Here is a 15,902-nt window from a genome sequence, read left to right as displayed (position 1 = left end):
GTTGCACTGGGATTGAATAGGTTCTTAGTGTCTGAGCAAGTACAGAAGGAAAAGTTTAACTTAAGCAGAAATTCCTATATGGAAAAATATTTGGACAATTATATTTGCCTAAAAGTGAATCCTCTTCTCTAACTGTGAAGTTTATCGTGTCATCTGGCAGAGCTTCTCTGAAAGACAGATAAGAAACAGACGCTAAGAAACAGGCGGATATCGAGACATATTGTCATATTTATTTATTTGTCTTTCTCTCTAAATCTAGCAATTAGTTCCTGAAACATTCATTCTGTTAGACAAAAACAACAACAAGTCATTAGCAATTTCTTTTTACTTTTCCCTTAAGTTTTGAGAGTGATTTCAGGCTTGTCCAGCCAACTGTATACTGCATATGCTGGCCAATGTCAGATGTTACTCTCTGAATAAACTTAGGTGTGTACTACATTTGGGGAGAGATCTTGATTGCAAACAAAGTTAAGAGTCTGTTTGAAAACAGCAAAAATAGGGGAAAAGGTCGAAAACATTGGATTTTCTCAAAGTCAACTTAGTTTTCTTTTATCAAAATTGACAAAAGGTAGAATATAACAATTTCATAAGCAGTGAACTAAAAATATTAACATCCTGACAGATGGTTGTATATTTAGTATGTTTTTCAAATTTGTGTTGCTTCTCATTAAAAAGAGCATCCAAAATATTTGTAATCAGCTCAGATTATTTATTGATACCTGCACAACAAGTTCATGATCCTCCATGCTTGGGACTTTCATCTAAGAAAGGAGAGACAAAGCAAAGAAAACCCTATAAAAAGAACACCTGAGTTACTCCATGCTTATTACATACTGCTTTTGGGGGATAGAGGAGAAATGCTTAAGGACAAGGCTAAATTGTCAGATACAAGTTAGAAGAAATTCAGCTTATTTGAGTGCATGCCTTTCTTAACAGGGACTTTGAGTGTTCCAGTTCTGTCACAAAGATATGAATGGTCCTGAGATAGATGAAGAATGTAAATAAGCTTCTAGACCAAAGCGTGATACAAAGACAGTGAAGATGAGAATTCAGACAGCAGCTCCAGACTCCAGAGGACTGCAAGGTAGGTGGACAGCAAGACAAGTCTTATTGAACATACCAGGCTATGGGACTCTGCTCCATACCTGTAGGAAATCAAGTTAACTGCCCTCACTGCAAGCCGATGTTTATAGCACAGTGTCCTGCTCTAGATTTCATCTAATTCAGGCATATTTTCCTTAGATACCTGTAGTCATGTAACCTACTTCTGATATGTGCATGAAGAAAGAGGCTGTCATGTCAGGTAGCACCTCCACAGACATTGTCAGAACAGGAGTGACAACCTGGGCATAACAGCAGCTTTCAGTATACAGAACAAAGCCAAACAAACACACAGACAATCGAACAGAAGAAAAACAACATGTAGTTAGCGTTCCAGAAAATGTGTCATTTAGCAATACTGCAGGAGTCTGTTGATTGAAAATTCAATTCAGTCAAAAAATTTTCCTTCTCGGGACATGACTCGCTGCTGTATTATTAAAAATTCTGAATGTTGTTGATCTGGTTGCTTTATTGAGGAAGAACAAGATGAAAGCAAGAGTCAATAACCCCTGAAAAATGAGAAAAATGTACGTTTGTGGACTTAACAGATGGAGATAAGGGTAGGTTCAAATTATTAAGAAAACTTACTTGCTAAAATTACAAAAATATTTAACTTTTGAATTTCAAAAATAATACAATTGTAATATACTTTAATATGAAGTTGAAACTTCAAAATGAAACCTCATCGCTTAATAGTAAAAGCAGTCATTCTCCAGCCTGTATTTGTTACTTCTCTGACAGGAATAGAAGAGAGCAAGAATCTTTGGTTTCTTTTTGTGAAATAGGGGTTCTATTACTTTCAGTCTGGTTCTGCCTGTTTTATAAATATTAGCTGGAAAATGTGATAAACTCCTCATCAGTTTTCACAGAGTAGAAAATCCTTCATTCTCTGTATATGCGTATAAGCACTGTTTTTGAAAGGTTACTAGTTGTCATGGTTTGTCCTCAGAATCTTAATTATGTAAAGTAATAAATTTAGCATGAGTAATTGTAGCACTATTAATTTTAATTCATATTTCAAGAGTGCAGAAACATATACAGATAGTAGCAAACTTTTTGAACTGCATTATGCTAAATTTTTCTCCAGATTAATTAAATGAGTGCTCTTTAACTCTCTTCGTGATCAACCATAATCAGGCCTTTCATTTCACCTTCAGGCTCATGTTTTCCTGACTGATGGTACTTTCATTAAATTTCATTTCTTCTCCTTGCATTTAAATTGTTCCTTTTCATGAACATTTGTCCATATGAAGTTGTGATCATAGGGCTCTTAGGGCTCACTCTGAGGGCTGAAAATGTTAGCTGCTTATGCCAACTTTTCTTGTGACAACTAAATAGGAGTTTCTGTGAAATGAAGTAATATTTTTATACTTCATGGTTTGTCAGTTCTTTAAAAAAAAACAAAACAGAACAAAACAATGCAGCAAACTAAAGAGAAGGATGTGGGTGTCCTAGTGGACAACAGGATGGCTGTGAGTCAACAGTATGCCCTTGAGGCCAAGGCTAATGGTATCCTGGAGTGTACTGAAAAGAGCATGGCCAGCAGCTTTATTCTGCTCTGTCTTGCTGAGTCCACATCTGGAGTACTATGTCCAGTTCTGGGCTCCCCAATTCGAGAAAGTCAGGGAACTGCTGGAAAGAGCCCAGGAGAGGGCCAGAGAGATGATGAGAAACTGCCCTGGGGCATCTCAGGTGTGAGGAAAGTCTGAAAGATCTGAGGTGTTCAGCCTGGAGAAGAGAAGGCTGAGGGGGGGTATAAACAGTGCATTTAATATATTGATAAACATATTATATGTATGTTGTTATCACTGTTTACAAATAAATAAAGTGCAGGAGTCAAGTCAATGGGGCAGACTTTTCAGCAGTGCCCAGCAAGAGAACATGAGGCAGTGGGCACAAACCGGAACACAAATAGTTCCATATGGACATAAGGAAAAACTTATTTACAGTGATGGTGAGAGAGTACTGGATCAGGCTGCCCAGAGGGGCTGTGGAGTCTCCTTCTCTGGAGATATTCAAGACCCATCCAATGCCTACCTGTGCAATACATCTATTGCAGGGAGCCTGCCTTAGCATGGGGCTGCACTCAGTGACTTCCCTATGTCCCTTCTTACCCCTATGATTCTGAGACTCTATGAAATATGAAAGCAATAGCAATATGTACTTCTGTTTTTATTACCATTGCCTGTTTCTTTTGGGATGGCTTTAACCACAGCTGTGAACATGGTTGGGGTCCTTTAGATGGCCACTTGTGCAGTTTGCCACACGTATGGCCAGTATGGGGGAACATAAAGACTACCACGAAGTCAAACTTTCAGATAGTCTGCTATAATACTGACCTTTAATAGATAGCATTTAACTCAAGAGCTCGAGCTGGGAGAAAAATGTGTGCTTGTGCAGACCGTTAGAAGCAACATCGACTGGAATGCAACACCGAGGACCACCATAGCACTAACGTGACTGAACTGCCTCAAGGTCTATAGAAACACAGGAGTGGGTCGGCTCAGCGAGATCAGTGCTGAGGTCCTGCAGCACCCCTCCATTAAAACAACCCTTGGCTGCAGCCAGGCCAACGTTTGAGGCCCTTTTCCTGCATAGCCGGGCCACGGACACCCGCCCTCACCCGCTCCCGGGGCGCGGAGCTACATGGCGCCGGGACTCCCCGCCTCCCTCCCGCCCCTTTCTCCACCCCTTCCCGCTTTGGCGCCAAACGGCGAAAGAGAACGGCAGGATGAGCGGCCATCAGCGCGGCCACGTTAACGGGTACGCTCCTTCGCCTCCTGCCCTGCGCCGGGCCTCGGGGACCGCGCTGAGCGAGCGAGGGCACGACGGGGCGGAGAGGCCGCGGGTTCAGGGGGTCCACGGGTGTTGCCGTTTCCAAGCTCCCTCTGCGGTTCCCTTCGCGCGCGTACTGCTCAGCTGGGGCTCAGCAGCTCGGCGGGGGGAAGCGTGAAGTGCCTTAGGGAGCGGCATGCACATCTGGCACAGCATTACAGGCTAAACGGTGAGGCATAAGGAAGCTAATGCAGAAAGTCAGCAGGAGCGTGTGACCCGTTTGGCTTTTGGGAAATGAGGCCGTAGGTGCTAAGGGGGCTTTTTTTAAGAAAGAAATACACGCTTGGACTTTTACCTTAATTGCTGTGAGTTGAGTGACAAAATACTGGTAGTTGATTTGCAGTAGAAATCTCCTGGGAGAAAAAGAAAATACGGTGTAGTTGGAACGTGGTGAAGGCCTCACCTGGAGCACTGTGTCCAGATGGGGAATCCTCGGTGCAGGAGAGATGTGGTCCAGAGGAGGGCCGCAACAATGACCCAAGGGATGGAACACCTCCCTACAAGGACAGGCTGAGAGAGCTGGGGCTGTGCAGCATGGTGAGGGAAAGGCTATGGGGAGACCTGAGAGTGGCCTTTCAGTATCTAAAGGCTAAAGTAAGAAATCTAAACCTAAACTCTGAAAAATCTGGAGTAAGAAAGAAGTGGTCAGACTTTAGAAGGGTCAGTTGTGCTAGGACAAGGGGAAATGGTTTCACACTAAAAGAAAGCAGATTTAAACATGACGTAAGGAAGTGTTTTACACTAAGGGTGGTGAGGCACTGGCACAGGTTGCCCAGAGAGGTGGTGGATGCCCCATCCCTGGAGACAGCCAAGGTCAGGCTGGAGGGGCTCTGAGCTCCTGATGGAGCTGTAGGTGTCCCTGTTCAGTGCAGGGAGTGGGTGGGACCAGGTGGCCTTTAGGGGTCCCTTCCAACTCAGACAGTTCTATGATTCTATACTGCATGTGATATCAGAAATAGAAAGCAGCAGGAAAATGAAAAGGGAAAAGAAAGTTCAATACCTATCTATTCACCAGTTGTACTACACTGTTGTGTAACTGACCACTACAATTCATTGTGTTCTGTTTTAAGATTTTCTACCTTTTTTTTTTTTTTTTTTTTTTTTTGGTTGTTGTTTAGGTAAACTTTTTTCTTTTTCTTTTTTTTTTTTTTTTCTGTAGCTGGATGAAATTTCTTCCCTTTTTTTTGACACAGTGTTATCATTTACTTGAAGATGAATGGGAAAGAACTGAGAACAGAGGCTTGGCCTTTAATTGCAGACTCTCTGTTTGCCTTTGAAATACTGTTTACATAGACTTTTCTACAGATTATGAATTGTTGTAGAATTTGGGGATTTTTTTCCTTCCTTTTTGAGTAATGCTATCTGCATGGCTTTCACTTCCCATTACTTTTATTCATTGGTTTGTTTGAATTATCACAAGGATAAATGTTATTTTCTCTTTTTGTAGCTAGCTTTTTTAAGCAATTTTTTTTAGAGTAGATATTCTTCATGCAATTCTAGAACTTACAATTGAGTGTGAGGAGAATTATCAGCTGCCTAAAATCTTTATGCTTAATTTTCTTGTTTGTGCTTTACCACTAGCCAAGTCCTTGGCTTCTACTTAATCAGAAATGAAGTGTTTTATACCCATTTCACACTCTTGTGTTCCTGTGCAATCAGCTGAAGGAATCATCTAGCCAAACGTTGTGATGTTAAGTAGAAGTAATTGAGTGAGGTTTGTTTTTGTTTTTTTTTTTTTGTTTTGTTTTGTTTTTTTCTCATGTTCTCTTTGATGTCAGCCTTCTGCTCATTTCTCAGATATGCGCCTCTCGCTGTGAAGCTGGTACTCTGAGGGGCTTCGCTTACTTACTGTTTTGTATTATAAGAAAAACTAAATAGTAGCTTTTGCAGTTTTTTTTTTGGGGAGGGGGGAGGGGGTTTGGTTTTAATAACAAGATTTACTAGGAAATAATTTAACAAAAGCAGATCTCGGAATCTCTCAGTTCTCAGTGCTATGATTTTTCTGGAGAGCTTTTCCCAGAATGTGTTACATGGTGTAGTTCTGCACTGGGTGCTACGTATCTTTGTTGAGGGCTCACAGAAGATGTCACTGTGAATGTCACTTAGGAATGTAGTAGAGTATTCCTTTAAAGTCTGTGGGGGTTTTGAAGTGTGTAAATCTACTTTTGTGATACACTGTAAATAATCACTCATGAGTTTAAACATTTTCTTCTAATTTCAGTAAACCTGGTCCATGTTCAGTTTGGCAAGAAGTGCGTAAGGGGAAGTCTTTAATTTCTGCTGTGAACCTCTTGTGCTCTGAACACTTCTTTGGTAGTAGGATACAGTTTCTATTTCTTAGACAATTCAAGCCAATTTGAGCACCCTCATTTTTATGTTTGCTTTTATAACAGACAATTTTTGATACTGTTTATAATGTTGTCAAAGTGTAGGAGAGGTCTGCTTGTTGCACAGAGAATGTATGTTTCTCCCATCTTACTCTGAGATGATGGCCTTAATGATAATCCTCATTCATTCCAAGAAGAAGCCAAAATTGCTTACTTCTAAGCTGCCACATATAAACCACTCAAAAGCAGTAATTTGTCTTTGGTAAATAGAGCCTTGTGGGTTTCTAAAGTACAGTTTTAGTATGTACTGGCATTCTCTTCACTTAAATAGTGTAACCTCGGTGTGACAAGCTAACTGCAAGCCTCTAACACATGCTATTTTATGTTTTTAGTTATAAAAACAATCATTAACAAAATGCTTGTCTTCTAATGTTTGTGCTTGGAAGGCACTGGCACTAGAGTGGCTGTGAGATGTCTTGCAGTTTGCGGTTACCTCTGATGCACTATTCTGCATGGCTCTACATTGCTGGAAGGGTATCTCAGTCTCTTCCTCTTTTTTTTTTTTTTCCCCCTAAAAAGTCTTAAGCTGTCTTCCTGGTAAGTGGAATCCAGGAGGAAAAGTACTGCACTTCTGTATTTTGGTAAGCTATTGACTGTCTTGTATTTCAGCTGTTCTGAGGATTGCTGAAGGGCTGTTAAAATCACTACATCATTTTGATTTTCAAGTGTAGCAGTGTTAGGTGGGATTTGGGGGACTTTTCTTTCGGGCTTGATGTTTTTTGCAAATCTTTCAGGTACTGGAGAGAAGGTTGGGGGGAAAAAAAAAAAGTCTGTCTTTGCCTTCTTTTTCTGAAAAGCACAGATACCTTCCTGTTGTGTTTTGTGCTGTCCAGGAAGTCTTTCAACCGAAAGGAGGCAAGAGAAAGTGACGCATCACTTCTCCTGTGCCCCTTCTCTCAAACGGCTCAGTGTAGGGGAGGAGGCAGCTTTTCATGCCACACTTATACATTCTGTCTGAGGGGAAAAGTTGTTGAACTCATCAGCTTATAGGGGGCGTTCATAAAGCCCATAACCTCAAGAGAAACTTAGTATTGGACTATCAGAATGGTTTACAGCCTCAGACTGTTGCCTGTAAGCATTGTCAAAAGAAGCAGACTCAAGCAATAATTGTACAGGCAGAAACGAATGACAGAGCTGGAAGCCTCCAAATAGAAATCTAGAGAGTACTTGTCATAGGCGGAAGTACAAAATAGCTTAGATTAGAGGCTTGCAGTTAGCACAGTCATCACAAAAATGATTGTGTTGTTTGAGTGAAAAGAACGCCAGTACAAGATATACCTGAATCTTAGAAATACACAAGGTGTTATCTATCGAGGATAAATTGCTCTGTCTTTATAGCTCAATGCTCTGAATAGCTCAGCCTTCTTATCTAAAACAGAAATTTGCAACCTTGCTGGGTTTCCTTTCCTCTGAAAGGAAATGTGGCATATATAAGCATGTAACACTGATGATTTACTGGCGAATAAAAGGTGGTCTTTGTGAGATTCTAGTCCTTTAGATTACTTTAAACTTGCTCTCATTGGAAGAATGCAGTCAGCAGTAACTTCACCTAAGTGTTATTTACTGATGGCTGCCTTTTTTTTTTTTTTTTGGAAACTATAGTTTTGGCGATGAAGCATCCTGTAAAAAACGAGAGGATTATCTGGAATGGCCTGAATATTTTATGGCAGTCGCATTTTTGTCAGCGCAGAGAAGCAAGGACCCAAGTTCTCAGGTAAGAAGTCAATGTATAAGAGTAACATAACCTAATCTGCCTTACACATCACATCAAGTGCACATGTAGCATTTTCAGGGTTTTCTTATTAAAAGTCATTTTAGTATATAGCTTTTGAATTTTCAACACAATCAGCATTTTTTGTTACAGAAATTCTTTTATTGGCTCTGACCTCGTGTATAATTCTCTGTGTACATTTGTAGGTTGGAGTTTTGTAAATATTCCCTTCATCTGAAGGTTAAAATGACACACACATTTTTTCTTTTTTCTTGTAAGTAGAGTTACAGTTAGAGGAGAATATAACTACTGAAAGTTGTAGGTAGTAATTTTTTTAAAAATATATTTATCATCTCAGAAGTTCCTTTGCCTCACCTGCAAGAGTATAAAAATTCCTTCTTTTTTGTTATTGCACTCAAGTTGTCTCTCTCTCCATCCTTTACTTTGCTCGTGTACCTCTCTTGCACTTAACATTGGTTGGAGGTGATAGATAACCTCTCATGAGACTTGCAGTTCTGCAGCACCCAATCAAGCTGTTGGTTTCCTTTCCCTGAAAAATTTCAGGAAGAAGATCCCAACAAAGCAGTGGATTAAAATGCATGTGTACAGCCTGCTCAGTTACTTGCTGGCTTCTGTGTGTTATGGCTCTCAGTTCTCTGAAGCATGTTTATTTAGGGCTAAATTCTTGTTTACCCAGTGCTGGTTAATAAACACGTTGTGTAAATTAAAATCAATGCTATTGTTGTTTCAGTACGTCTAAATTATGGACACAGAACTTAAAATTCTTCATCACTTCCTCAGTCTAAAAGAAGGGCTGTGTGCAGATTTGGATTAAAGTACTAGAAGGAGGGGGTTAAAGTGTCTGATCGTTTGGTGTGTGTTTGCATAAACAAGCCATGCAGGGTGAATGCTTATCTCTAGCTAGGTCAGAACTAGCACATTTTTGTCCAGTCATCCATCCATTTTCTTTAGCTCCTGCTGCTGCTTATATTGCACTGGAAAAACTGGTCTGGGGAGCTGAACTGACAGAAAACTTGTATGTAGCACTGTTAGTCGCATGCTGGTTCTGCTCCCTGAACTTGGTTCACTTTGTAGTCAGACAAGGAACAGCGCTGGCAGACTGAGCTGGGGGCTGGGTGGCTAGAAGGTAGCAGGCTTGCATCTGCCCTGGTCTGCCTGTTGGGTTCCATTGTGACCTTGTTTATTGTAGCCTTATCAGGTAAAGCTCGTATCTCTAAAATTTGTAGCATTGACTTTTCAGCTCTCATCATCTTTTTTGATATATGATTTTTGCATGCTGTTGGTACTACATAACTCTTTTTGTTTGTTTGTTTTGTTTTGTTTTGTTTCAGGTTGGTGCCTGTATTGTAAATTCAGAAAACAAGATTGTTGGAATTGGGTACAATGGGATGCCTAATGGCTGCAGTGATGATGCACTACCTTGGACAAGAACAGCAGCACATAGATTAGACACAAAGTATCCTTACGGTAAGGCTACTTGTAGCTGACAAGTCAGACTTCTGATGTTCCTGCATATGAAAGACCATCTGGTAGAATTTCATTCTGTTTTTCTTCCACTTATCCATCTTTGTTAATGTGCTCATACATGATACATCAGAATAATAATCACAACTCTGAAAGTAAATTAAAAGTCTGCATGGAGGGCCGGCTTCTGTGTGAAGTATGTTTATACATGGTTAGCCATTTTAGACTTTGAAATGAAGTCTGGTAAATGTAATGCAGCTTATCAGCACACAGTGCATGCAAATGATTGCTGTTTTGGTGTGTTTGTCTCCTCGGAAATTACTGAAAGCACGTATATGCAGAACAAATAATTAGACTAAAGTGCTAGTATTAAAATTGTAAACTGCAGTGGTTGTGGGAAATCCCAGTATTAAGGTGTTTGTGGCATAGATAATACATGTTATGACTTGTAGATTTGAATTTTGTCTTAAGTGTATGACATACTGTCATTCCATGCCTCTTTTCATTTCATGTCGCAGTAGATCCTCACTGCTACAAGTGAAGTGACTTTCACTGTTTATTTCAACCTGTGATTTGATTCACTTCTACTAAATGGAGAGAATGAATGAGGCGCAAGGACAGTTTCATGGTAAAATAAAGCTGAGTGCTACTTTGGATTGTGTCTTCACAGCAGGCTTAGTCTGGCTTTCTGCAGGCTTGCTTTGAAGGGTCCTCTGTGATTATTGACACAGCTACCAAACAAGGCCACATGGTTAGACCTCTGGGCCATGTGTGATTTGCAGGAACCAAAGAGGATGGTTCTCTGAGCTGACTTGAGGCTTCAGTCCATGAGGACTGGCTGTTGTTGGGCATGGAAATAGTATTGAGAGTTGTCTTGCAGATTTCAGCAGGTACTGTTGTGGATGAACTGTGGTTAGGACTAATAAAGAATAGGGGGGTGCATGCTGTCTTCAATCCCTCTTCATGTTTTTGCTTCCACGCCAGCTCTTGCTGAACCTCTGTGGGGTGAGACTAGTGCAGCAGGAGCTGTGGGAGCAGGAAAAGTGGATAGTTCCTTCATTTTGTGCTTCATCTTAGTCCCTCCTGGGTTCAGGAGTGGAAGGGGGAAGAACCACAAAGCCAAATGAGAACCCTTGAGAATTTTTCCTGTGCGTGAATGAGGGGCAGTGAGCACCAGAGTTTGGATTTTATAAGGATTCTGACTCCTCCAATATGAAGTAGTTATTTCTGTCCAATAAATCCATGTTCTTGTTTGTAACTTCTAAAAATTGATCTGATACATGAATGGGACTTGCATTAGCTTGGAAATTTCTTGTGTTAATCCAAAGCTCTTCCTGAACAGTGATATTACATTTTCCTATAGCTTTGAAATGTAAGATTATATGCTGTGGCTCAGCTCAATTAATCAGCTTTGTTTTTGAGTTCTTGTCCTTGTTCAGTTCACCAATTCATCATCAGACCTCTAAAACTAACTCTTAAACATGGTAAGATTTCTTGTTATTTTTCATAAGAGGCGCAGTGCTTACAGTAGCACCAGCTCCTGCCAAATTTTAACGTCTGTTCTAAAGCACAGAAGCTCTGGTTTTACATATAATGAAGATACTATAATGGTTCACCATGGTATGACTGCTTTTTATTTATAGGGTGTGGAAACAAACATTGCCCCATTGATTAAAGATAAAGCTGAAAAGAGAATATTGATTTTGGTTGAGTCGTTATGCTTGCTGCAAGTTCTCAGTTCTGAACTAAGATCAGTGTGTGTGGTCTTTGGGTCTTAAGCACCTTCCAGGAGAGATGCAGAAATAGGGCTCTCAAATATAAAGCTCATTGATTTAAACTAAAAAATATATATATATATATATGGGATTTGTGGGAATATTTTATACAATAAAATATGAGGGTTTTTAAAATTTTATTTCTAGTTAATACTGGCTCCAAAAGCTGTGGAATATTTCTTTTTTAACAAGTAAAAAGTTAATACACAATGGTTAAAAAATGTACTTATCAATTTTGAAAGCCTGGAGAGATGAGTTCATTGCTAGGAGCTGCTCCAACTTGTGCCTTTCCCCTAAAGAATCTCAGTCTTCACCTCGTTAGGAAACATCACCACTTTGTAACAAAGTGTCTACTGTGACGAATTAACAACCTATTTTGTAATTCACAGATCATTTAAAATCTAGCAATTTCTTATTAATCTGGATAGCACAGTTGACAAACCAGGCAAGTACATATAAAAAAAATAAAATCTGCTTTAAGAAATTGTGGTAGATTCACAGCGACACATAGAATTGCTGCTAAAATCTCATTAAGCTGTCATGTTTTCCTTACTGCTTTTGCTGATTATCACTGCATTTGTGTAAATTGAACTTCTTAGCTTTGATTTTTGTTGACTATCTTGTTAAAGGGTAGTACAGTCTTACTATGTGCTCCATGAGCTTATCATGGGAACGCTGGCGCTGACTCCTCTAGAGCTGGGTGGTGTTTATTATGTCAAGATGGTAACTGTGCATATACCACCACGCTACCCTGGAAGATGTCTTCTACAGCTCTTTTATGCATCTGCACTGCTACAGAAAAGGGATGAGGTTTGATCTCAATGCTGTTTTAAGTGCTGCATTAGTTTAGCATAGCCATCAGCTCGCTTTCTGTGTCTTTTGGACCACTCCAAAGGCCTGTCTCCAGAGCAAAGCCTAGGTGTTGCTCTGAGTGGCTCCCTCAAAGGCTGCTACAGAGTGCAGGGTGGAAAAAGAACTGTAAGAAAACTCTTGTCCTATTGTGCAAAGTCTGCTGAGACAGTATGCTTAACCTTCGTCCCTCCCTCAGGCCATACTGGGGGATAGGCAATGCATGCTTTGTTTCATGCTGTGAAAGTACCATTGTGGTGGGCTGCAAAAAAGTAATCTTATTTCTTTATGCAGTTTGAACTGAAACATACAAAATAAATGTGTGCTGCCCTGGGACTCTTGAGATGTGGAGCTGTGTGGCCCAAGTTCTATGTAATGCTGATGGACACCGGAGCAAATGAACATGAACTAGCATGTGCCAGTTGGCCTTAGGGCCAAGGGTCATCCCTGGCCCAGTCTGTGTTTAGTGTTACAGGTACAGCAGGGGATTGGACCCAGAGGCTATTCTTGCAGAGCTGTGTTAGGTGATCCTATAATAAATTTATTGAGCTTCAGCAGAACAGATGGATACATTGACCCCACAGCTCTGATCAGTTTCACTGCTTTATAGCTAGAAAACTTCTTATTTCTATGCTAAGTTAATGGTTTTATACATTCTCGAGTATACTAGCATTGTTCTTTCAGCTTTTCTTACTAAGTGCCATCAACCCTTCTTCCTCCTTTCCCTCTTTGCCCATGCACTTACTGATAACAGTGATCTTTTGAACTTTTGTTTTAAGGCTAAACGAATCTTGTCACTCTTATGTTTTACTACATCTTGAGTGCTATTGGCTTGAAATTGTCTCAGTTATCTGTGTTTGCCACAATATAGCATACATTGTACATATCTCGCCTGCACTGTGAAGTGTGACTTCTGCTCAGTGCAATGTTAAAGAAAGGGCTGTGCTTGATTAAAAATTATTTTTACCCTTATCTAAATGTAACCTGAGCTGCTACTGAAAGAAGGCATGAAAATGCTAGGTAGTGCTCATTTTACCTAAGAGGATGTTTGCAAGCTGTTCGAATGCTACAGGAATCATGATGTAAATCACCCATATTGATACTCTGTATTCCCTATGAGAATCTTGAAGCCAATTAAATCTTTTCTTTTGAGCTGTGCAATATACTTGAACAGGTTAGTAGTATAGCTTTGTTACTTTAGAAAGTAGGTAATGTTTTGCTGAACGCTGTTTTTCTTAGCAGAAAATCAAGCTGCTTTTTGTTGCTTTGTGGGAACTGGTTCTTTCCAGGCTGCCAGTCAGCGACAGAAATGGGGATGTTTCTGTGCACCTCAGAGAAATAGAAAGCTAGTTTTGAACACCCACTTCACTGAGATGTTATTAAAAGCTCTTCCTAAAGCTTTGTGCTCAATACAGTGTACGGGAATTTCTGAATAATTACACAAAATTCTGGTGCTTGGAGTCAAAAGTGAGTGCCCCCTGTGCTGTTAGATGAATGCAAAGCTTTGATGATGCATTATTTCTTCTCACTGATCTTTTAAAATACTACATTTTTCTCCTATTAATGTCTTACTATTGATGCTAGTTGCTATGCTCCTGTTACGCCCTCTGTCTCCACTGTAATCTAAGAACATCTATTTGACAACCAGTCTCTAATTAAGAGGGTTTTAAATTAAAATGACTGGCAAATATAGAAACCTCTAAGCAATAGAGAAAATACTGAGTAAATATGCTTACAAATATTTATACAGGTTCAGATACGATAAAATATGTGCTGTGGCAGAAAGTATACTCTAATTGAACAGTACCTGCTGTGTAAAATGAAACAAACTGTTAGCAACATTTTGTTGTGTTAGGATTATGAGCTTTTCATCAATTTTTTTAAAGAGATGAACGCTTGAAGATATTCAGGCAAATGTTACTTCTGTAGAAGCTGTTATTTTGACAGCATAAAACTTGATAAGGCACTATGAAGAAGTGTGATGCACTCTCTCCAACTGGCAGTGCAAAGCCGAGGCTTCAACTGGAATGGGGATCTATAGGAGATGCTCTCCACCTACAGCCTCTCACTCTCTTGTCCTCCCTGGATTTCTTTCTAATTCTAGCGTCGTACACCAAAATGTCTAAGAAATTTGGGAACTTTGAAATAATTTCTCTTATTCTACTTGCCACTTAAGAAACAGCCCTGTGCTCTGTTGACATTAGTGCAATCTTGGAGCACTATGGTAAGAATGGATTGGATTAGCTACTGCTTTTCAGGTTCTGCAAAAGGCTTCCCTGCCTGCTCCCAGCAGATTTAATGTGCTGGTCATAAATGAGCTGGGTAGTCCCCATATTCACTTCCCAGTTCTCCTCTTTTAACAGAACAAATTAGTTAGATGGGGCTGTTCCCTCTTCCTGACCGCAGTCTGAAAAGGCTAAGGCTCCGATGAAATCTGGTTCATGTTAACATTGCCTTCTTGCCCCGACCACAGCAAAAAAGCAGGAAGGAGCCAGCAGAAATAGCTGTAAGCAGCATCAACCCAACATCAGTGTTCTATCTTCCACTAGTGTAGTGAGCAGCATCCACCCCCCACACTTTCACAAAGGTTGAAATAAAATTAGCATTGTTCTATAGTTTGAACCACAGTCCCCAGGCGCTGTCACTCCAGAGCTGGTGCTTTTCAGTAATTCCTCAGTGCCTTCTGCATCCTTGCTGTGTCCAGCATTGGTGCAGTGAGTAGAGGGTAGCAGGCAAGTAGAGCTTGGACTAAGTTGGGATGGACAAGGGGCAAAAACAAGGTGAAGATTTTACCAAAGGACTGAAAAGAAGAGGGTGAAATTACATAACTCCCCGTATGCGTTTTTGTGCCAGCTTTATGTTGCAGAACACCTTGCCAGTACCATACATTTGTTCTGGGTTTGTCAAGTTGGTTAAGGTGGCAGTAGAAAATCTTACGTTAACAAATAAGTCAGAACATGTTGCGTGACACTGTATGCATTGAAATGTATTTCCTTTAAATGTGACACCATATTTAGTGCGTGAAGTCTCCAAATTCTTGGTCTGTTTTTGTGAGTAATTAGCTACACAGAAAGGTCGCTTCCTAGAATCTTTGCTTTGATTTCTGTTTAAAATATAACATGTTACAATGGTCCATACTCCAAGCTCTTCATCAAGCCTCATAAGCCTTTTCACAGTATTAATAAACATTTTGGGTAATTGTAGTGGTTCTTATAAAATCACTGATCAGAACAGTCTTAGAAGGTGGAAAGAGTGGTTCTGAACACTGTGAGTCAGGAAGAACGTATTCATGGTGAGTGTTTAATACTGAAAAATGACTGTCAGTAGGGTGAGTGGGGAGAGAGGGGGGGTTCTTATTTGTGGGTAGGTTTAAGGATGAGCATTACCTAATATGCAATAAAAGTGATATGCAGCAAGAAAAGATAGAAATACAAGTAGGAATTAATACTACCAGAAATTAATCGGTCCTATTTTTTCCCCCCTCTCATGCACATTGTATTAGGTGAAGGAAATGTCACAGGACACACTGTGTTACTGCATGATTGTTTCTTCAGCTAATGAAGTCTTTAGAGAATACTTTTCAAGCCACTTTTCCAGCATAGAAACCAATCTTCAAGACCTAATAGACCTAATATAACGTTAACTATATGTGAATATTATTTAAAAAAATAATACTAAACAACTGGGGGTCCCCAGGGGGTATTGCAAAAATTTTAGTTCTAATGGCCTGCTTAAATAAACAGCTTTCAGATTTCTGAA

The 15,902-nt window shown here is 40.0% G+C and overlaps 1 protein-coding gene across 5 annotated transcripts in view; it reads left to right on the top strand.

Moving 5' to 3' along the window:
• DCTD (dCMP deaminase) overlaps nt 1-15,902 on the top strand; it is a 54,345-nt gene that overhangs the window by 30,123 nt on the left and 8,320 nt on the right. For 2 of the 5 annotated variants that reach the window (XM_052682299.1, XM_052682300.1), the window contains 3 exons: nt 937-1,084; nt 7,926-8,037; nt 9,387-9,522. In XM_052682299.1, the coding sequence (XP_052538259.1) occupies nt 7,987-8,037; nt 9,387-9,522 (187 nt within the window). In that variant the 5' untranslated portion in view covers nt 937-1,084; nt 7,926-7,986. Of the gene's footprint in view, nt 1-936; nt 1,085-3,754; nt 3,865-4,012; nt 4,106-7,925; nt 8,038-9,386; nt 9,523-15,902 lie in introns of those variants that run through there. The other 3 variants (XM_052682297.1, XM_052682302.1, XM_052682301.1) reach the window with 3 other exon arrangements.

This window comes from Tympanuchus pallidicinctus, unplaced genomic scaffold (genome assembly GCF_026119805.1).
Source record: "Tympanuchus pallidicinctus isolate F22 unplaced genomic scaffold, pur_lepc_1.0 scaffold2, whole genome shotgun sequence".
NCBI lineage: Eukaryota > Metazoa > Chordata > Aves > Galliformes > Phasianidae > Tympanuchus > Tympanuchus pallidicinctus.
The sequence above is the reverse complement of the archived record's forward strand: the minus strand, read 5'-3'. Positions and strand labels throughout refer to the sequence as shown.